The 22,884-nt window shown below is 43.0% G+C and overlaps 2 protein-coding genes across 7 annotated transcripts in view; one reads left to right on the top strand and one right to left on the bottom strand.

Annotated features, from left to right (window-relative positions):
* ralgps2 (Ral GEF with PH domain and SH3 binding motif 2) overlaps positions 1 to 22,884 on the top strand; it is a 73,962-nt gene that overhangs the window by 44,232 nt on the left and 6,846 nt on the right. For 4 of the 5 annotated variants that reach the window (XM_051377929.1, XM_051377932.1, XM_051377930.1 and 1 more), the window contains exons 10-16: positions 19,511 to 19,648; positions 20,316 to 20,406; positions 20,654 to 20,721; positions 20,827 to 20,965; positions 21,113 to 21,264; positions 21,362 to 21,416; positions 22,024 to 22,101. In XM_051377929.1, coding sequence (XP_051233889.1) covers positions 19,511 to 19,648; positions 20,316 to 20,406; positions 20,654 to 20,721; positions 20,827 to 20,965; positions 21,113 to 21,264; positions 21,362 to 21,416; positions 22,024 to 22,101 — 721 coding nt within the window. The remainder of the gene's footprint in view (positions 1 to 19,510; positions 19,649 to 20,315; positions 20,407 to 20,653; positions 20,722 to 20,826; positions 20,966 to 21,112; positions 21,265 to 21,361; positions 21,417 to 22,023; positions 22,102 to 22,884) is intronic. The other variant, XM_051377933.1, reaches the window with a different exon arrangement.
* Positions 737 to 17,541, bottom strand: angptl1a (angiopoietin-like 1a). 2 transcript variants are annotated; one of them, XM_051377935.1, is made up of 6 exons: positions 17,274 to 17,541; positions 7,749 to 8,006; positions 6,988 to 7,608; positions 3,720 to 3,913; positions 2,426 to 2,696; positions 737 to 2,285 (listed from the first exon to the last, which is right to left on the bottom strand). In XM_051377935.1, the coding sequence occupies exons 2-6, from the start codon at positions 7,936 to 7,938 to the stop codon at positions 2,098 to 2,100; spliced, it is 1,464 nt and encodes a 487-aa protein (XP_051233895.1). In that variant the 5' UTR covers positions 7,939 to 8,006; positions 17,274 to 17,541; the 3' UTR covers positions 737 to 2,097. The 2 variants fall into 2 exon arrangements, with proteins under 2 accessions (XP_051233895.1, XP_051233894.1); XM_051377934.1 differs by having other exon boundaries at positions 17,225 to 17,541.

Here is a 22,884-nt window from a genome sequence, read left to right on the forward strand (position 1 = left end):
TTTGCAGAGGTCATTTTGACACCTTTAGGCACCTTAAACTACACCTACCAACTCAATTCCCATGACTCCAGCCTAAAACATCCCTCCACCACCTCCTTGCCGACGTCGCAGCCTTGTTGGGACATGGTGGCCATCCAGAACTCCTTCCATCTGGACCATCCAGTGTAGCACGGCATACGTCAGTGAATAAAACTGTTAAACAATTAGTCTTCATGTATTTCTGAGCCCACTGCAATCATGTGTCCTTGTGGGCATTGTTTAAGGGTGGCCGAAATACAGCTTTATGCACATCAGCAAGCCTCTGGAGGATCCTGCGTCGAGAGGATCTTGGGACTCCAGAGGCACCAGCAGCTTCAAATACCTTTTTTACTACTCATCAGTGGCTTTTTCACAGCTTAATACGATGAATTAGCCTTACAGAAACTTTCCTTAACACGAACAAACCCTACTGCGCTCTGAATCAGATACAAATCCTTTCATAGGACGATGATCTCTCTTAATATTTCGTAAAATATCCAGTGGCTTGAAAGATACTGTACTATTTCACGCTTTTCATCTGCAGAAAGATATTTTTCCCCCATATTGCATGAAACCTGTGACTTGCTTAATAATGTGGAACAACATCCTTAAGTAGTTTTCCATTAATAAGGCTCACCTGGCAAACTAATAAAGGCAAACGTGTCTGAGATTGATGTCAGTGATCTAAACAGACATGGGAAGCAGCACAATTGAAAACTTTAATTGAAAAACAAAAAAATCAAATGTTTTTTAATTGAAATTTGGAACACAGTGTATATTTGAGACTGTAATATTTCAAGTCATACTGGAAATAATTGTATCAAGGGAATGGGTCACATATTAAACTCTCATTTTGCTTTTCATTAAAATGGGTCGAGTGAAGAGTGAAAGACATTTCAATGTTTACAAAAGAATTTAATTTGACTTTGATGAAAACAGGTAGTGCATATTCTTCATCCTACTGTCAACTAGACATCCAGTCTCTCTGTGTGTGTGTGTGTGTGTGTGTGTGTGTGTGTGTGTGTGTGTGTGTGTGTGTGTGTGTGTGTGTGTGTGTGTGTGTGTGTGTGTGTGTGTGTGTGTGTGTGTGTGTGTGTGTGTGTGTGTGTGTGTGTGTGTGTGTGTGTGTGTGTGTGTGTGTGTGTGTGTGTGTCCTTCTGTTCAAGTGTTATTAATGTATCTCTACATGGGATAAAAAATAGTAAGAATTGTATTGTTACAGGGGTAGATATACAATGGCCGTGACTATACTTACTATAAATACACTGATAAATAACAAAAAATGGCAGAGTGACAACATTGTGAACATTTGGCCTGAGTAGAATCACACCTCTTAAATTACCTTTTCACAAATAAAGCCAAAGATATTTACATACCAAAGCCAGCTCAGCCACATGCACATTGGACAAGCACATTGTTGCACAAGTTCATTTTCTGTTGGGGTAGAAGGAAACCCCACACAAAAGAAGTCCAGACAAAACCCATAAACAAGTAGACAGTAGGTTTAGCAAGGCCTGTCCTCTAACCGTTTGATTGTCAGGTATTCTAACTGGCAATGCAACTTTAAATTGCATAATTTTTAATGCTACTAAGGTCAAACATCTCATTAAGTCCAGTACCCTTTGGTATGGACGTCACCACTTTCAATAAATCACCATTAGCTGCTCAGAAGAAATCTAATGTCTTTAGTAAATTACTATTTCCCTTTAATACATACTGAGTTTCAACAAGAGTGAATAAGATAGGACATAGTAATACTTGATGGTCCCAGGGAGCTTGATGGACCATTACTTTCCGGACTGAAAGATGGAGGAGAGCAGTTAGTTGGGAATGGCAATGGCATCAGTCTTCATCTCAAATTTAGAGTCAACTTGGGAGCTAGCCACTGCGCAGACCACATGAGTCTTTAGTGTCTGGCCATAAACACATGCCACCGTCTCTTCCTCCTATTGTATTTTACAAGGCGTTGTTGTACGATGGCAGGGATTCCTGCTTCTGCCTTTACAGTATTTGTTTGTGGGTGGATAAAGATAAGGAAGGAAAAAGGGGTGCATTTAAAGGGAACCACAGTCCAAGGTTTCAGTCAATCGGTCGGATCATAAGGCGGACTGATTTGAGAGAGTAGAAACCTCCTCCATAGTCTGCCCAGAAGATTCCATCTTGAAATTTGCTGCGGTAAACTCCCCCACTGTACCATACACCATTCAAGTTGGTCTGGCCACAAGCGTTGTACCACCAGCCCCCTTTATGGAAGTGGGCACAATTTCCTAGTGGAGAGAGACACAACATTAGAAAACCAGAAGAGTGTGATGGACAGACAAATAAGAAGCACTACCCTCTGTTGTGTCATTGCACTACTAGTAATATGAGACCCCAAGAATTTGGAGCTCATCTTGAATCCCCCTACCAGAAAAGGCATCCTTGTCCCGATCAAGCGTGGTAAACTGTTTGCCATTGTGACTGCTGAAGGAGTCCCCGGCGTTGCCCTGGTAGGTGCCGAGCCTCAGCCGATAACCCTCACTCTCTGACTCCAGGTGGAAGCTGCTGTACTCGGCGTACACTTTCTTCCCTGTCCAGTCCTCCAGCTCTATCATCAGCTTATAGTCACCCTGTTTCCCCAGGTTGTAGATATGGTCCAGCCCAAGCCAGTGTTCACCGTCTATGTTTCCAAAGCCTTTCTGTAGGGGACAAGCACAACAACATGTTCTGTCGTTATTAATTTTCAGTTGTTGAAAAGGTCATTGCAATGTAGTGCAAAATTAATTTTAGTTAGTCGACACCATGGATTAGCTAACCGGTGAAAGAACAGATCTCTTTTTCCTCTGTGTTCAGTGAAGGCAAATCCTGTCCAAAAAATACAAGCAGTACAGCAGGGTGACGTTTATAAGATTTCTTAGCAGAGTGCTGAGTTTAAAGGAGCCTGGTGGCAGCAATCAAGTCAAATGAAATCAAATCTGCTTCCCATTGAGACGATAATGTGTTAAGGTTGTGATCTGTGGTTTCGCACTCGAGATGAATTAGTTGAATGGCAGGGGCAGTGGTGATTTGGCTGCTCCTTGGATGAATACAGCAAATGCAGAGCTGCAAAGAGACATTTCTGTTCCTGATCCAAACAGCATGTAATCATTGATTTCTAAATCTAATTTCATGACGGAGAGGAAAACTCTTGCCTTATTTTTAAAAAATATTTTTATAGAGAAAACTGGGACAGTATTTCCATCAGGCTGTTTAACAGTGTCCTTTTTTGCTATGTTATAAAAACTATGTTTCTTCATCTCGTTCCCCAGCTAGCTCTGTTAGACACTGGATCCAATCTCACTTTCAAAGGCTGACACATGGGAAGAAAAGGATGAAGGGATAATTTGCAGTGGGGTTGAGCTGTATTTCCCTCTCAACCCACCCTCTGATTGCGTATATTTGTATGTAGGTCCCTGGCTACAGTTCTTGGCTGTGATTTCAGTATGAGGAAATCCATTGCTAAGCTGTTTACATTGATGGAGCAAGTGCTTGCTCAGTGGCCCCAAAATGAACTCCTGTGAGGAAAAGGAAACAATACAGTTCTCTCCCATGCTTAAAGATATTTTGATACTTCCCTTTCAAGGATCAGATTTCGATTTCTGATTAGATTATCTCCTGAAACCCTGCCTTCACCCTATCAAACCTAATGTTCCTAATTCATTGAATGAGTTCCCTCAACTTACCTTGTAGTTCTCCCAATTCCGAAAGAAGTTAACAGAGCCATCTCTCCTCCTTTGCAACACTGTCCATCCTCCATTGTCCAGGCCATGTTCACACCAGGCCTGGATCAACCGATCACTGGCGTCTGTCTGAAGCAGGTACATCCCACTGGTGGTGTGGCCTGCCTGTCGCACCTGGTAACAGTCCCTGAATGGACCTGTGGTTGGAAAGATGATTTGTCGAAAAATAGGAAGGGGAGAAAAACATGGTTGAATAGAGATTGTGCTAGTGTGTCTGATTTAAAATTTTTAATATGTAAAGAAATCTCTATTGCAATATCATCATAGTCTACAATGCATTGTTGTAATTTGCACAACAATAATATTCTTGATGTTCTTCCAAGTGTTTTTAGTTGAATATTTGATATTTCTTATGACTTCGTCTCACTTCATCAACCCCTTGGGGCATCAACTTTTTGAAATGGCTTATAACCACCAGTAAAAAGGGGAGAATTAGAGCTCCTTCATATACAGTAAGAAAATCATCTTGCGATAACAATATGATTCATAATTAGTGGAAAGGATTTTTGTACAATACAAAAAAAAATTTAAGTCCTGATCATGGGACATTAGTCGGTGTCTGTAGAACAAGACTTGTAGGCCTACAGGAAATGACCATTTAACTTGAAGGCGTTATATATATGGTATATCTATCTACTGACTCATTCTTTATACTACTACATCCATTGCCTGAATTACAGTCATTTTTAGCCCCCTGAACTAATATACCATCCTGCGGGTTGTATTGAACAAGATGTCTTCTTTTTTATTGCATATGCAAAAGTCATCATCATCAGTCTGGGGGCTTTAGACCGTAGACAAGAGAAAATGGGAGAGAAAATTGGGAATGATCTTCTGCTAGACCCCAGGGTTTGAGTGTATGTATCATTGTGGCTACATTCTTTGGAAAATATCTTGTTTTGCTCAGACCATCCAAACATCCTACAGTCTAAAGTTACACATACATGCATGTGCACACTTCAATTGTTATATGGATATTCACAAAGGCTTAGTCTTCAAATGAAGACCTGTGGTAGCACTGCACCCAAAGATAAAGCTGCTGAACCTAAACCCATCATATTTCCTCTGTTTTCCCCAGTGAGAATATGTATTAAACCAGTATGAACACCAGCATTGTGTGGGGGCCTCCAGGTCCTAAAGGCCCATGTAAGATGGTATTCTCAGCTGAATGCAGGAGCACATAGGGACCCAGTGTAATGCCCCAGTGCAGAGCTCTAAAGCTCCACAGCACAAGCTTGTATTTTTCTAGTAAGGATAAGTCTTCATCAGACCTGTCATTTGGGGCGGGTTCTCTAATTTATTCCCTTGATCACTTTTTCTGTTACTTTCTTGTTAGTTTCTGTTAACACAGCTTTATGGGGTGAGGTTAAAAATATATTCAGACTTTAACCAATAGTGGTTTATAAAGGGCTCGACTGGACCAAATGTAGTCAGGCAGTGTGTATTTACAGTAGTAGTAGTAACCTACATGAAAGAGGGCCTATTACTGGTCTTTGGTGACTTGGTGACTAGGTTGAAGAATTGGTGGAGTAAATCTCATACACTTAAAACAAGGGAGAAGTACCCATCTTTATCACTAAGAATTGGGTAAATATTTTTTATGGAGACAAAAGGTAGAAATATATCGGGGAATGTGTTTTTCTTTTCCTGATAAGTAAATGGTGAAGGATGACGTCTCAGCCACCAAAGCAAAAATGATTCATTCCTGTCTTTGCAATGTTTTTCTTGGTTGTAGATTAATCATGCGTGTCCAGATTGAGAGCTTTGTTTCAGTCATGGACAGAAATTAGATTCTGGCAGTCTGTGAAAGCAGCAGCTTCATGCTTAATATTTCAACTATAATACGGATGAGACCTGTGGAATTGGAGCTCTCAGTTCTAATGAGCCATGATTGACTAATACAACACTAAAATTACAGATCAACAAGGTTCTTTGTAAAGTAGGTAGATAATTATTTTACACAGCTGGAAATAACCATGAGAACACTCCCTGCCCTTTTACCTCCCCCCACCACTTCACCACCTCTCCTTTTAAATCCGTCTCTCTGTTTCTTTGTGGATTTTTTTTCTCCATGGAGGCTTTTAAAATACAGGCCCTTTGCTTCTCTGCTGATTGAGCTTGAAATAGGCCTGTCATTATTGGTGCTTAATGTGGGCTGAAGGTGTTGTAAGTTCAGTGTTCTGAGAAGAGCTTGTTGTACTCAGTTTCTGAAGGATCAAGAATTGACACTCAGACTTGATGCAACACTCAGCTCAGATCTCAAATCAGACACTGAATACCCCCTTCACATTTCTATAAAGGTTGTGGCTGTGACGGATTTAACCAGAGATGTAAATATCTGTTTCAGTCAGATACGGTAGAAGTATTCCTCACTTCAACATTGTTATGTGAAACATATTATGACACCCTACTAAGTGACTCCCCTGTCAGTATTCAAACAGGCATTCTTTCATTCCCTTTTGTCTCTAGGATGTCAGAAGGTTGTTATGAATGATTTCATCCATTTCACAATCTGGTTGTATAACCCCTGTCAACATTCCCCACCGTGATCTAATCGCCAGTCAAAACACAACAACCCTGACCAATTTTTAGGAGCCATTTCCAAGTAGCATTCTAACCTTGCAAATTGGTTTCATATTGGAGGTGATCTATCTCAGATGTCAGAATTAGTCAATTTCTGTGAGAAATGTACGGAGGAGCCTAATCTGTCTTGGAGGATTTTTACCTAATTTGATAGTATTGTCTAGGGGTCTGCAACTTGAGGGACAAATCCATTAAATTTGGGCTCTGTTTCACTATACCTAGCCCATTTTATTTCTTGCATAGACTAATGATGTGCAATAAATATATATTCTGTACTTTGAAGTCTTTTTAATGCTGTTCAAAGAGGCTTAATCCACATCCTACTAATTTAGTACATATGCTCATTGCAGTGCAGCCAATGCAGACGGCCAAGCGGGAATCATAGGAATGTATGATTTCACTGCCTCTTTAGTTTGCCAAGGATGAGCCAACTGTGCCAATGGCACTTTAGTAATTGTTTCTACAATTAATTAGGATAATTACTAAGTAATTGGCAATTACTTTTCTAGGGACATTTTGTTTTTGCTTACCTTCCTTCTCTTAAAAACTCATTGGATCCCTGATTAATTTACGTTATTCAGTTACTTATTCTCCCATCAGCCCCTGCCACATTATAATTGGTACATACCATCAGAGGTAAGTGTTCCCTGTGGTGGTGGCGGGTCAATCCCAAATGGGCTTGCAGTAGGGGAGTCCATGCGTGATCCTCTGGGAAATGCCCGGTTGTTATTGTCCCTCTGTATCTCATTGGTGAAGCGATTGTTAACTGGTATATTTTGCGGTACCACCTGTACCAGTGGGGGAACTACGGGAAGCTCACTACGCCCCAGTGTCCTCAGACACTGCTCCTCCAGTGCAGAGATAAGAATGGACTGGTTGTTGACTACCCCGGCCATTGTGGCAAACCGGGCCTCCAGCTCCTTGTACCTTGAAGCCAGTCGCATCATCTCAGAGGTCACATTGAGGACACGGTTCTCCAGCTGGGCCAGCTCCAGAGAGTTGTCCCTTTTCCTAATGATCTCATGCAGCAGCTGCATATAGAGTTGGGTCACCCTGGAGTTCATGTTCCTGCTCTCTTTCCGCAGCAGCTTCATCTCATTCACCAAGTTACCATCCACATCCACCACCAGCTGCAGCGTCTCAATCTCACGCCGCTGTTTGTTGAGAACCTCCCGCACATCTGCAATGTCCATACGGGTCACTCTGTCCTTGTCCGGCTCAGGGCCTGTGGTGCTGGCACAGATTGGACCTGATGACAGATATGAGTTATTTAGGTGATTACCAAGAAGCTATTTTGATTTTTGAGAAAAGCAAGTGATGGTTACAGTAAATGAAGACCATATGTTGAATAACTAATCCTTTATTACAAAAACAAGTTATGCTTTGAACCTGTGATTCTCTGCTCAGGTACAAGGAAGGTGTAGGAACACTTTTTGGCATCAGGGTCAAGGGGGGCTCTTTTACTCCTGTGGAGAGAAGGCTCTTTGGTCCTCCGGGCCTCCCTGGAACTCCTGCAGTAACTTTCCTCCCAGAGGGAGAGGCAGAGCAGAGCGCACAGGCTCCACATGAGCCCCTGCATCGCTGCTGGCTGGTTAGGTGGATAGATGGACAGCTACTGGTGCTCCCTCCAAGTCCCCCCAGGCCTCCCTGCAAGAATACAAGATCTTGAGAATTGGGTTTCTGAAACAGACACTTTCTTTGTTTACGAAATAAATTACTGCCATAAGATTTTAATGAAAAGGTAACTTATACTTTTTTAAATATTCATAGATAATCAGTAATTGTTTTGGAAAGCGTTCACTCAGTGTGCAGTAGCAGAGGTGTCAGGTCATTGTTCCACATAGCGTTGTTTGTGTGGAAAGATTGAAAGAGAGAACACATTTCCTTTCCAGCCCATGGGATGATGTCTGCTTTCTGTCTCAGTTAGTTCCCCTGCTGACAGACACCCCATTTTTCTGCGGTGCTGTTGGTTTCCCCCCTATTAAGAGTTTTGCTACGTGCCTGCTGGCTGTGCTTTTTATTTGGTACCTACCCTTACTCTTACTTCATCTTCTTTACTCTGGGAATACCATTGTTTGCTTCTCTAGCAATTTCCCATCCTCTTGTCTTGCATAGTATGTACCTTTTTTAATGATCTTTTTCAACTGCAGCAATGATTCCAGTAACCCTTTTTTTTCTTTAAAACCAGCAACTTTTGAGCACGTTGGCCACAAGAACCTTGTTCCAGTTTAGGTTTCTGGGTCATACTGTAGTTTCTGACCCCCAAACAGCCACCGCTTCTGAGTAAATACAGTCAGGTCTTCTGGGCTGGTCTAAAATGAACGTAATTAAAAGGGAGTAGCTTGATATCACTTCCTCATTTTTTTAAATGCAATTACACACCAAAACGAAACAAATAAAATGCACTCTCTTCACCACCGTTTTGATATGGGCATACTACTTCACTGTTGTTTTCAGTCTCCCTCTCTACTTTTGCATCTCCTTCAATATTGTTTCAAGCATCCTTGTTTGGATGCAATGGAGATGCAAACTGAAATCTTAGCATCTGATTCTTTTTTATGTCCTTTTGTTATTAAGTATTTGGTCAAAAAGGCCTTCCTGCTCAGAGATCTGACCTTATAGTCCCCTACAACAGTTGCCTGCTTGCACTGTAAAATACATTGACCCCCAATTCCAATGCTGCTTCCTGTGAGACAAGTTAAATATGCTCACTGCTCCACGTGGCTCCATACATCCTTCAGGAATGTTTAGTAGGAGGTAGTGTTTGCGTTTCACTTGAAAGATTTTACAAATAAACAGGCACTACAGGGGTGTGAGGTGAAGGCAGGAAAACAGTTTATGCAGAGTTGTCTTCAGCCCTGTCTAATTTGAGGGGCGACTGCTGGCGTTCCCTTGCCTCTTTTTCATCCCTGCTGATTCTAGCTCTGTTTCTCATCAGTGCGCAAGCACAAAAACACTCACACACAGACGTATACACTGCTTCATTTAACACCCTGGCCTTGGCCTTCGCAAGGCCAAGACTGTCTAGTCCTCCTAATCCACTCCATCACTCTTCAGTCAGTCTTTACTCAGTGCCACATCGTTAAGTCCTACCTCCACCCTAAAACTCAGGCCCTGTGTGTCTCCCATATGACACCATTGTGGTTCTTTAGGAATTCTGGCAATTCTGTCACTTGGAGCAGTGTCAAGAGGGGACATTATTACAGCTAGCACTGCAGATCTCTAGTGTGTGCACGTACTCTTGCTGGTATGCATAAGCTTGCGTGTGTCCATCTGTATGATTGAGTACCGTGTGTGCATGACTATCCAGAGACGTTATTCATTTTCATGGTCGCGTGTTTTTCCAGCAGCCGGTGTGTCTGACAGCGTAACCAGGTACTGTATCCTTGCTGACCTCAGTGAGAGCTGCTAATGACTTTAACAGCAGCATCAGCAGTATCAGTTCTCAAGTGTGTCTTCTCTTCCAAACTATGTCTGGCTTTCCTACTGTTGCTGTGAGCGCCATAGTGTCCTTATTCACCATCATCTACAGCCATCTACATGCCCCCTATGCATGAACAGGAAAGACAACACTACGGATCATCCATCAGTTATCACCACCCTGATTTGCCATCTCTTTCTTGACATCTCCGTTTTCCTTCTCTGCCCTTCTTTATTTCCCTCTTCTCTCTGTCTTCTGGAGCTTGATTTCCTCTTTGGTGGTGGTCCTGAGTATGAGGGGCCTAATCTCTTTCATGGAATCACAACATATCAAAGACATTCCAGGAAGCATTGAGAGGTCACCAGTGTGTTGTGAGGGTACAAAGTTTAAAGTGTTTCCTCAGAACAAGTAGAGTGGCTTGTTTTTCTTACCAAAACTAAACACTGCTCAAGTGCTTGGGGGCTTGCTTGCTATTGAGTGGAAAACAAAGTATTCACCTTTTATAAATGCAAATGTGCCTTCACACACTGTGGGTGCAGTCAGTACATCAATACATAGTTTTTTTGTTTTACAGACTGAAAATTTGTATTATTATAGTATAGTTATAATATAATATAGTTGTATTTGTAAACTCTACAGAAGCATTTTTAATATATCACATTAGGTACCGATCAGTGCAGCTGCCCTACTTGAATATGTTGGTTCTGCACTGATGGAAGGCGGCCATTATGCCAACAGTAGCTCACATCTGGCACTTTTCAGATTCAACAACAAAAGAAGCAACAACTAATAAAAGTCCAGGCATGCCTGACTAGTAACCACGTGGATGTTTCTCAACAGGCTGCATTAAAACCTGACCCAGTACTTCTGCTCAATATGGGTTTAGCTTACAATGGAAGCACTGTGGAATTTATTTATGTGTAGGCGCATTTTTATGACAAAGTTAATACAAGTTAGGTGTCCATATACTAGACAAAGACAAAGGTTCACACGTCTGTTATGTATGAGCAATGTTTCCTCACATCATGTATCTTATTCTTGGGTATTATATAGCTGGAATTGCATTGTAAGGCTGAAACAAAGTACAGACAGTAGTGGATTAAAGATGGAGGGGACTAAGAAAGTGGTAGAAAGTGGGTCATGGCCCTCTTTCCCTTCCTGACCATGCATCATGGACATAACTTGAGCAAGATGAAATGCTCATATTCCTTTTTTTAGCCTTGACAAATTTGCACTCTATACGCTGCCTATTTCTTTCTATTTAATTAATTTCCTCTCTGCGTAAATCCCCTCCTCCTAACTTTCCTTTCCTTCCGCTTTTGAATACTTTCTTTCCTCTTTACTTTCTCTCCAGGTCTTTTGGTTACAGCTAAATCACTTAAGCGGCAGATTGCAGAGACATATGAAAGTCATAACTGGAAGTAAATAGGAGAAATTGAAACAAATTTTCCCCTTAATATAAATAGGATTTATTAAATTTCTTGTCGGCTCAGCCCTACCGACAAAAAGCTCTTGTATTCCGTAACAACCGTGTTGTAGAAAGGATTTGCAGCAGACCTCTAACTCTGCCTGCCTTATGTTTTGGCAACAGTATGAGCTTCATAAGTCTTCCCAAGTGCACTGCTGGGTCCTCACCCCGCTAATAGTTATTAATAGTCAGGAGACATATGACAGTGGCTTTTTAATTGTCCTCACTCCCCACTGTCTGTCACTCTATCTCTCTCTGTCTGAGCTACGGTTGGATTTATTTTCATGGCTGTTATTGGAACAGGACAGACAATATTTATATGTAACTGAGTTCCTTTGCTCTTTTTACCACACACTCTTTCATCCAACTGGGAATCATTTTCAATTGAGCAATATACAATCATGTTACGGTTTAAGCCCATTAAACTAGCGCCGTCATCTTCTGAAATCAAAGTGTTATATGTGCATCTGTAGGTCTGTACTCCATACTGTGATTGTTGTTGTCGTTCACACTGTTTGTTGCATCATTTTCAGATATGGTTTGGCTTGCTTTAATCACGTTCACCCCACACTCACTCTGGAGGTGTGTGTGTGTGTGTGTGTGTGTGTATATAGAGAGGACACTGGCTTTCTTCTACCTTGGTTTTCTGTGTAGGAGCTGATGTTGTACATGAATGGTGATTGGCTTTGTGCTTGAGTAGGAGACAAATAATTCTTTTCTGCATGTCGTCAGAGAGGAAATGACCAGAGAACTCATTAAGCTGCTTACGTTACTGCTAGACAGGAAGAATTTGTTTTGCCTCGTTGGTTAAACAGCATAATGAATGTTGGTTGTTACCTCAGAAAGATGGCCATATGTCACACTTGTGGCTTCAGGTTACTCTGTATTTATTGGCTCTGAGAACACAGACATCATTTTGTGATCTGAGCCAAAGCAAACTGCTTAATAAACAATTGGTATAAACTGCTTCCATGGAAAATTGGCTCACTGCAAGTTTGTACTCTTTGGGATGGATCCCATTGAAGTCACCATCATACAGTATCACGTAATATTTATTGTACCTGTAACATACACTCATACACCACAAGTACATCCTCAAATGGCCATACTTGTTGACACATCACCTCTAAACATTATACAGTACGGTAGGATTTGTTGCATGAGTGTACATCATATTTAATAGTCTTACAAGAAAGTCAGACAGTCCAACTCAATGGTTTCCATCTTTCCTGATGCTTTGTGCTCACACTAAATGAATACAAGCGAGGAGAATCTCTTGTGGTGATCTGCTGGTACATTTGGTAGAGTGCACTAGACTGTTCATGCATGTATCAGTCTGTCATCCCGCCAGAGGTATCTTTTGACTGTTTCACTGCGTGGGCTGCAGAGCTCCTTGTCTCAGTGCGTCTCCTGCGGTGATTTACCAATTTTGATGTGTCAGTCTGCAGCCTGATTGATTGCAGTTCAACAAGCGGGGGAGAAAGAGTTGGCCTAAATGTATTTAGATATTTCATAACCAGTGTATTTCCAAGCCTCAAAAGCCCCAGCTTCCACTCCCCCATCTGGTCCTCAGACTTTCCCACAACAAGTCCAAAATGCCCCAAAACACACAACACATCATCACTGGTCAGAAGAAAGAGAGAAGAGAGGAAACAAAAAGGGGGGTGGGGGAAGGAGAGATGAGGGTTTGGATTTGGAGCAACAATAAACAGCAGCAATGCTTTACATGACAACATGGAGCTCAGCCAGCCATACTGTTGGTACTCAGCCAGAGACCGACTTCCTCCCAGCGCCTGATCCACACATGATGTCACCGGCCACCGTTCTTTGTCAACGTAGCTAAGTTACATGACCACTAATACACTCCGTCCACAATAGATGCAAATTCACTCATTCTTTGTTGCTTGCTTAAACATTGGTTACTGAGCTGCGGGTGGGAAACGGCTATAAAACCATCTAACTAGTGTGGAATATAGGATCAAATTGAAATGAGAGCGAAATAGCAAAGATGTGAGGTTATCAAGGACAGGGGGCTGGAGAGGTGAACACCACATGAGTGGGGAAGTAGTAAAAGAACTCCCATGAAACAATTAATCAAAACAAAAACAACAGTGCAAATCGGCACACTCTCAAAACAGCACTAACAACAACAACAACAACAACAACGAAAAACTCATAAAAGCCTCATCAACAAAATGAAAGGACCCTCACGAAGATTAAGTACTGCTACCACAGTGGAATACATTGTGGTTCAGTATTAATGGTGTTTTATATGTCCTCATTAAACGGTGCATGTTGGAAATGTTAAAAGGGAAATCAGGGCAGATCGAAAGAGCTAGAATAGGATTTTCTCTACATTTATAACTTAAGCTAGTAATTGGGACTGGAGCCTCCCGTAGAGTTAAAAAACTGAAGGATGAGGTGGAAAAACGAAGACGCTGTGTTAGATTAAGTGGTTCTGTTTAGGAACACATTAGCCTGTGGTTAGAATACAACCAACCCAATAAAAAAAACCCAGAAGGGGTTCCTGCCTCTTGCTTTCCAGCTACTGAGTTGTCTACCTTCATGATGCTATATTACTGAGGAGGGTGCCCCCAAAAACTCCCCAAGGCCCCTGGCCCCCATCTGTTTTCCTTCTTCTGTAGTGAAACTCTAAACATGTGGGCTGATGTTGGGGTCAGAGGTCTATATGTGGGATTAGGGTGTAGCCCCACCCTTCCTCTACCTCACCCCTAACACCCCCCCACCAGTCCGCTCCACAACCCCTGTAATCAATTGGTCTTTGTGGAAAACGGGTTCCCCCTCTTCGTCCTTTTTGCACAACACACACATAAATGCACAGACACGCCATTCTTATGTTCGGGGTATCCAGGGGACAGAGTTCACATGAGCCTGTACCTCTCCATCCGTCATAATTTGTCAAGATAAGGACTGTCAACTCTCCAACGCTGGCCTCCATCACTCCATCTCTCTACAACACTCATCCTCCACAAACACCCCACTGCCCCCAACGCAACTCTCCTTGTACGCGCACTCGCAATGATATGTGCGGGCCGGGCAGAATAATAATTATTGCATAACAAAATCCCTGCAGTGGACATCATCTTAAGCTAGTTCCTACCCCAGGAATTTATTACCCAGGCTGACAGATTAGCTTTTACTTTCAGGTGGGTTTTCTCTCTGATTAAATTAAACTCGTAAAGTGACACTTGGCTTTGAACGAATACATGCTGCTGCTAAGGTTTCAAACATTAGAAAAGAGCTGGAGGAGGGTCAGGGGAGAGAGGAGAGCCAGGAGGAGGGTGCGTAAAATGTTACAGCCTTTATATAAATGTTTGTTTGGCTGGATGGTGTACATTTTCTGATTTTAGATTACTCGTAGTCCCTCATACTCTTTTCTTGGTTTTACTTCTCCTCTGAGTCACACCTCACCTTAAGCTCATACCCCCGACTGCACATGCTTTCTATTAGTTGAATCAGCAAGGAAGAGCTCATAAATTCTCACACACGGTATTACGCACACTCATTGCCCACTGGCTCTACTTAGTTGCATGCCTCCACTTCTCTTGTCTGTTTGTCCCGACCTCCTGGCTGACCTCTTCTTCCCTTTGGTGACCTGTCCGTTCAACTGTATCCAAGCTCTCATTAGGGGGATTCTAAATGAGCTTCACTCTGCAGTTTGAATTTTGCTACAGCTCTTATTTTCCCTGCCCCTCTTCTTTTCTTTAGAGAAATCCAATAGTGCTACAGGCAGCCTTGTAGCTGGTAATGTAGGTTTGAGTTTTAAGAACATAATGTGTCCAGCTTGGTCTGCTGTGGTTGGATTTAACCGCGTGTGGTCGGCACTGTGAACGAGCATCGGTTTCGGGACGTGTGTGTGTGTGTGTGTGTGTGTGTGTGTGTGTGTGTGTGTGTGTGTGTGTGTGTGTGTGTGTGTGTGTGTGTGTGTGTGTGTGTGTGTGTGTGTGTGTGTGTGTGTGTGTGTGTGTGTGTGTGTGTGTGTGTGTGCTCCTATGTGTGTTTTTACTGATAAGATCAGCTGAGTTGTCCGCTACACATCTGTGTCTGTGAAGGGTCCACACACAGCCTCAGGTCAAATAGTGAGATACAATTGGCCGCATGCCCATCGTCCAGAAAACACAGTTGGCTGGTGATGGTTGAGTGAGCTATCAATCTCCTGCTGCGTTACAACATAGTGTGTGACGGGGAGGCTGGGGGAGGGCAGTGGTTAACTGGCTCTGACAGCCTACCATGCACTACCTGACCGCTATTTATTGGCTTGTCCTGGGAGTTTTAAAACCTTTACATAGAAAGGACATCAAACAGAATTCTGTTGTAATTTATAGCCCAGTGTGAGGGTTAGGCGAATGGTTGGTTTATGTGTGGATTGGTTGTAATGACCCATTTAAAGCTTTCTCCCAGGCCTCTGTCCCCCATGCACCCGAGTTTCAGGTGAACCCGAGGGCCAAGCACTTCGGCTCCAGCACGGAATGTTCTGGATATCTCTCAGACAGCTGCTCCCTCCTCCTCTTTATCTTTTTAGCTGTCCTTTTTCTTTTTCATGCTGAGCTATTGGAGGTATTGATATTATGATTTATTACTGTACGAGAAAAAAGAACACGCTCATGAATTGCTTTCTTAGCCTTTTGCCATTCCCTCATTTTTGCCTTTTTCCTCAAGCTTTGGCTTGTTGAAGCTCTAAGGGGGGTGTGTGTGTGTGTGTGTGTGTGTGTGTGTGCGCGCACGCTCAGCACTGTCCTCTCTCTCATGGTCGTTTACAGCATTCACAGATGTGGCTTTGTAGTGAACAGAATATTTTCCACAGATCCCACCAACAGGCCGGGAAATAAGTGAAAACATTTGAAGATAATTGTGAGTTGGTGATATGGAGGTGTACCAGATTGATGTTGTTAGTGTTCAAAGCTTTTGCTATCATGGCAAGGTTGTGACTGAAGTGTCTCATGTCCACGGGGTATATTTGATAGAGGATGTGGTTAGGGTTGGATTAAGTTTTTTTTATCGCTATGCTTCCCCCAAACACAACCCTGTGAAAGGGACTTGTATTCTCTCAGAGACTTTTTTAACAAACTACAATGTATTTTCTCTACGTCTGAATATATGATCTCACTACCCCCACGTGTAACAAGGAGAAGCATGTGCTGAGAGACATGTCACCACCTCATTAGGTGTAATATTATTGATCTAACCCTGATTCCACCAGGTTAACTCTGCTCCATCCCTGCACCCCTGTTAGCAGCAGAGCTCAGATGGTGCTGTATTAGGAAACCAGAAGCCAAGAAAAAATAAACAAGCCTGGCTCCACAGCTCAAATCTCTCCATCTGAACAGATCAGCCTCCCTCAAGTGTTTAGCTGGAATGCCCTACTTTTCTTTCTCTTCACTTTTTGTTCTCTTTCTCTTTCTATTTCTCTTCAGGTTGGGCCTAGTGTAAGTTTTAGGTTAAGTGGGGGTGTTTCTTCCTGTTACATCCAGTAGAACACACTTAGACACCAATGACTAAAACCTTTTTTTCATTATTATCATTATTAGTGTTTTCCTTTGCATCGTTCAGTTAAAATGTACCTTCTACACAATGGAAATACCAAAATCACCAACATCATACTTTGAGTTCATCCCTGAATTTTGCCTAGAACAAATTACATCCCAGACACTTTTAACATCCCTTACTTGGTATCATGTATAGTAGGTCACATACGTTGAATGTATACACATTTTACAGTTCTCAGCATGCTGGACACAGTATATCCCAGGCCTCAGACTCCAGAGGAAAGCTAAAGAAGCGTTGCTAAATGTTTCTGTCTGCAGCCAGAGCCTCCAGTCACGAAACGTCCTAACCTCTCCAACCTCTCAGCCAGAGCTCTCACAGCTGCCCTGACACACATACTCATACATACACCTCCACACATGCACTCCAAAAAACAAACTTGAAAACAGAATGAACTCAGGCAACATTTACCTTTTTGTTACCAGTAGTGAGGGTGTGTTTCCTGCAGTTATAGTTTCACCTGTGTATTGTATTGTGTCTTCACCGAGCTGCAGTGCTCAGGACTCATCTCTCTCTCTCTGTCCCAGTCTTCTGAGGTTCTCCCCTCCACTCACTCCTTCTGTCCTGCAGCTGAAAATCACAACATAAGGTTTTGCCAAGGCCCTACTTCCTCAAAGATGTGCTCCTCCCTGTGGACCTCAGCTGTCCTGGGGCTTGGGCTGGGGCATGGTTCAATAGCCGGCCACTTCAACAGACTGAGCTCTGACGACTGATGCCTTGAGTTTTTCACAAAGGATGAGGGAGACTAGAAAGAGGGAGGGGAAGGAGGAAGAGAGGGGGAGGAGAAGGGGGATGAGGGTGTGGGAGTTTGAGATTGCCTCCTTTTTTTCCTTTTCTTTTTTTTGAGTGGCCCAGCCTACCTCTGATGTCACTCTGATGGGGGGAAAAAAGACAGAAAAAGAGAATAACAGTGCCGCCTCATTAAGTTTCCCATCCTCAACAATGACCTTCATTGCTCTTGTATAGAAGAAGTGAGCTGAGTGAAAGGAAACAAGACCTTTTTTGAATTCAGAAGTGTTTTTGCTGAGTCTGGGGCTCAGACACAAGCTGCTTTGACCCTTTCTTCTTTGATTACAACCCGCAATCCCCCTCCCCTCCTGCCTTCTCCTTTAGCAGTGGGAAGAGCTGATTGTAATGCTGCTGAGGTTTTGGAGCAGCTTCCTGTTGAGCTTCAGCTGTGAGAGCCAGAGAAAAAGGAAGGCAGATAAAACTGATTTGTTATTGGAGCAAAATCCTTGCTCCAGGTGTAGTCTGAGCTTGTCGGGTCTTTGCCTGCTCCTTATCACTGCTGCCATTTACTTTAATGTGTTTAGGTGTATAAGACATGGACATATATGTGTTTTGTTTTGTTTTTTTGGTGCTGAAATATTTAAAAGATATTATTTAGATAACTGGCTTAAAAGAGCAGATAGAAGATGAAGTTTTCTCCAATACGTTGTGACCCCATTTCTTCCCTCCTTCTCAACAGGATCCTCTTTTCATCCAAGTTTTGCCACATGTAAAGTGTTTGTCTACGCTAACCACTGGTCCTCTGAGCATGCATCTGTCTGTGGGTGTTCCAGGCAGTATGGATTTGTGCATTACTAACTGCTGTTATCCCTGACAAGCTCTCAGAAGAGCAGCTACAGCGGTTAAGCCTTCAGGATCCCTCTCTTCCTCCTCTTCTCCCCATCTCTCACTTTTCCCCCTTACAGCTGCTTCTCCAAACACTTGTGACCTGTAACTCCTGCACTCAGCACCCCTCTCTCTCTGATTCTAATCAGATTGTGTTGTGTTTGTGTGTTTATATGGTATCCTGAAGATGAGGTTTTGGCCCTTTTATCTACTGGAATCTGGTCCTGCAGTTCTGTTGCCGTTGCTTATTTATGCATCTGTGTTTAAACTCTGCATGCACAGTGTTGTAAATGGATGTGTATGTGCACACATCTGTGAATCTTGCACTGTTTTCCAAGGAAAGGGGGATGTGGGGTGTCATGTAGACTAATGTGTGATAACTTTTCTTACATCTGCACTCAATCTCGACGCTGGCGTGTGAAAGACACATTGAGCAAGAGAGAGAGGAGGAAAAGCACACCAACAGTTCACTTCTGAAGCTTGTTAATCTCCGTTTTCAGAGTGGTGGGAAGCTGCTCCTGGGTTTGTCTCTTCATGTTAATATTTATGTAATGAGAGACTAAGAATCTCAGCCTCCAAGTCTGCCAAAAAGAGGCATGGAGAGAGGGAACAGGGGTGAAAGATAGCTGGCCTTGAAGAGAAGATAAGTCATCCACTCAAGGCACTCATTTAGATCCCTGGGGAGCAGATCAGGGCAAAAAGTATTTTTGAAACTGGAGCAAAGTTTATGCAGATATGACAGTTCGTGCATGGTTCTTGTTTCTCTCTGTTTTCAAACAAGCAGTCTGCGATTACCAGCTGGTCCTCACACCAAGAAATTCACAGCTGCATGGCACTTGCATCATGCATCCAAGGAAATTGGCCTATTATGATGTCCAGCCTTGTTTGTGTTTGCTTTCAAATGAGCAGGCAGGAAAATCCCTGTGGTCCCCACTTGTGTTTAATGTAAAACCTCCAACAGATGGACGCTGTCCTCATTTGGCTTGCACTGGGGCCCTGGACTCAGTAAAGGGTGAGGGAAGAGGGCTGTCTATTGCTCCCAGTTTGCTGTAAAATCTTTTTCTGTCTGCTGCTCTGTTTCAGGGATGTACCTGTCTGATCTGACGTATATAGACTCGGCCTATCCCTCCACGGGCAGCATACTGGAGAACGAGCAGAGATCAAACCTGATGAACAACATTCTCAGAATCATATCGGACCTGCAGAGATCCTGTACCTACGGTCCGTTTAGACAACTCACTCACAGTCACACGTTCATGGGATGGCAGTGTGGGATAGGGACAGGAAAAACTAGAGGACCAAGGCCAACATCCACCTAGCTAATGTACCTGTGAGGAGGTCAGCTGATCTGTCCAAACTCCAAGTCCTCACCGTACTCTGACATGTGATTATCTCCAACACAAAGGAGGAATAAATCAGTATAAAGACTGGAGCAAAACTCCATCATAGCCTTGGCCGCTGTTGTTCTGTTGCCATGGAGACGTAATGAAAGAATCTCTGCTATTCATCAAGTATACTCATTAGTTTCCTTAATTTGCACTCAAAACTAATCATTGTAGGAAATTTCCTACTTTTAATTTGTGGGGGGGAAGAAAACCCAAGTCCAGATGAGGAGGCACAATACCCTTGAATTAGTGCCTATTCTCCACATGTTTTGGACTGGTTTCACTATAGTCTTGCTGTTCTTGCTTATTATTCAGTGCTAGAGCTTACAGGTCCCCCAGCATATGGGTAGTAGATATTCAAATAGTTTCATATTATTAGTAAATTGTTATCCTCAAACATCCAGACATACTTTATAGCCTCCATATCTTGGCAGTTTTAGTAACACATAAGGTTCACATAAACAAATTTATTTTCATGTTTGTGATCATCTTCACCATTTCAGATATACCAGTGTTGCCTCATGTACAGAAGTATCTCAACTCAGTCAGGTATATTGAGGAGCTGCAGAAGTTTGTGGAGGACGACAATTACAAGTAAGAAACAAAACTCTGTAGCAACTGTTGGCCAACTCAGATGGACACCAAGCATAATTTCTGGTTTAGTCACAGGAGCAATTTCCTGCCAGGAAGATTAAGATAATTCTTTTTTTTTTTTTATCCTGTTTCTGATTTTATTGCTTGCTGCCTCATCTGTGTTTCCCAAAAAACTTCCTTCCCCATAATTATTTTTCTGATGAGAAATTCACAGAGGATGAATTCAAGCTGACTGTTCTTTATTTAGGTTGTCACAGAAGATTGAGCCAGGCACCAGCACACCACGCGCAAACGCCTCCAAAGAGGATCTTGTCGGTCAGTTGGGTCTTTTAATGTAGAATTATACCTGTTCATCATCTCATTTTGTTTCTGTTCTTCCTGGTCTATAAATCTGTCCTTCTCACCCTCTCTTACCTACAGGCCAGGAGGCCTCAGCATCTCCTCTCTGCGGCCGTAAATGTATGATAGCAGCTGAAGGAACCAAAGTCCCAGCCACACCGCCCTCCCCCAGGAACCTGCTGCCCTACGGACACAGGAAGTGCCACAGCCTGGGCTACAAGTCAGTTTTTGTGGCAATAATGAAGATGATGGCCTGAAAACCACACAGAATTTGAAAAACCATGTCAGGAAAGCCAAGAATGCTTACCTCTTTCTTTGTTCTCCTCTCCTTATCTCTCCTTCTCTGCTGGGTTCGGTGTCCATATAGTTTCATCCATAAGATGAATACAGTAGAGTTTAAAAGCGCTACGTTTCCCAATGCTGGTTCTCGCCATCTGTTGGATGACAGTGTGATGGAGAGCCACAGTCCCACCAGGGGACAAGCAGAGAGCTCAACTCTGTCCAGCGGTATTTCACTTGGTAAGACATTCACATGCATACTTATTACCATCACGCACAGTTAGTATCTTCAACCACATGTTGTGTATTTTTTGTGATGATTTGTCTCTGTATACAGGGAGCAGCGAGGGCTCCGAGCTCAGTGAAGAGGTGTCTTGGCCAGCTTTTGAGAGGTAAGGTTAATATGTCCGTGTCTGCAGAGCTTTTTCATCACATCCACATGTAAGATCATAAAAATATCCCCATCCCAGATGTGATTGTATGATTTTTCCAAAGCTCTGGCCTCAAGACACAGCTATGCGCAATGATCTGCCATTAAAGCTCACACACACACACAAATGCCATGCCCAGCCTCGCTTTTTAGCCTCGCAAGCAGAGCCATCGTACCTCATCCCTCCACCGCTGCTCTCAGATGCTTCTGCTTCTTCAGCAGCCTGAAATGTATTAAGTGCTTAACATTTAAATCCCCTAACCAGTAGTCCCACTGTGCCAAGTGTTTGCAGCCACACTCACTAGTTCTGAAATAAAGATGCACAGCTCAAGATTCAACTGGCCTGAAAATCATCTTAACCTTATTTCTTTAACCTATTTAATGAATGACCCTTTAACCACACATTTCATCAATAACTCTTCTAACCAAATGACCGCTCCTCCATCTAGCCCTAACCAATGCAATTTGAAGGGAAAAACAAACAACAGACAACGAAAAAAAAACACCCACACAGCCTTAACAGTGTCCCGTGCCCCCTATCCTATCCTGTCTTATCCTATCCTGAACAGGACTCGGTTCTATCATTCTCTGGGCCCAGTGACCCGTGTGGCCCGCATCCCCTACAGAGGAGTCCTGAGGCCCAGCAGGTACACACGCCCCGACCGGAAACCAACCTGACCTCAAACAAACCCTCTCTTATCCTCACTTCACTTTATCCCTGCAAGGGGCCTGCTGCTGGTGCAGTGTGTGTGTAGTGCTGGGATAATCTTGTGGTGGGAAACAGGTGTGCGTGCGTGTGTGTGTGCGCGCGTGTGTGTGTGTCTGTGTGTGCTGGTGGAATCCCGAATCAGGTGATGGGCAAAGGATCAGTTTGGGGTCATGATTCTTCATCTTTTGCTGCGTACCATCAGTCTATAATCTACCTTTTTTGCCTTCTTAAACTTCTTGCATGTCTGCCTCACTCTCAAACACACACACACACACACACATACATACATACATACATACATACATACATACATACATACATACACACAGAGAGCTCATAGTCAACATACATTTCTTCTCTTGATAAGTTCCAACATATTTGACAGCTTGGAGCTAAAAATGAGTTTCCAAAGTCACACTCAGCTTCATGTGTTACTGGAAACAAACTGTTACATCCTCATTCCTGAGGTAGAGAGGAACAGACTCTTCAGGATTATTAAAGACAATTCTCACGGACGTTGCATTGCGGTTAGGGGATGGGTCTCTCTCTCTTTCCACCAGGCTTCACTGGGCTCCTGCACTGGGCTTCCTGCTCTGATCCTCCAGACAGACACAATCTGCACACCACCTTGTCTGCCTCTGCTCCTCTCTCTGAGATACCAGTGTTCAGATTTATATCTGTGAAATTCACTTCTGTAAAAACAAGATTGGCATAGATGTAG

Source organism: Dicentrarchus labrax, unplaced genomic scaffold (genome assembly GCF_905237075.1).
Source record: "Dicentrarchus labrax unplaced genomic scaffold, dlabrax2021, whole genome shotgun sequence".
Classification (NCBI taxonomy): Eukaryota; Metazoa; Chordata; class Actinopteri; family Moronidae; genus Dicentrarchus; species Dicentrarchus labrax.

What these genes read in the sequence shown, in the direction of transcription:
- angptl1a (XM_051377935.1), bottom strand. Translation starts at nt 7,938, where the DNA reads ATGCAGGGGCTCATGTGGAGCCTGTGCGCTCTGCTCTGCCTCTCCCTC. An exon ending in GGGAACACTTACCTCTGATG is followed by an intron (nt 3,914 to 6,987) that starts GTATGTACCAAT and finishes TTCCAACCACAG; the next exon opens with GTCCATTCAGGGACTGTTAC. An exon ending in GGAATTGGGAGAACTACAAG is followed by an intron (nt 2,697 to 3,719) that starts GTAAGTTGAGGG and finishes TGTCCCCTACAG; the next exon opens with AAAGGCTTTGGAAACATAGA.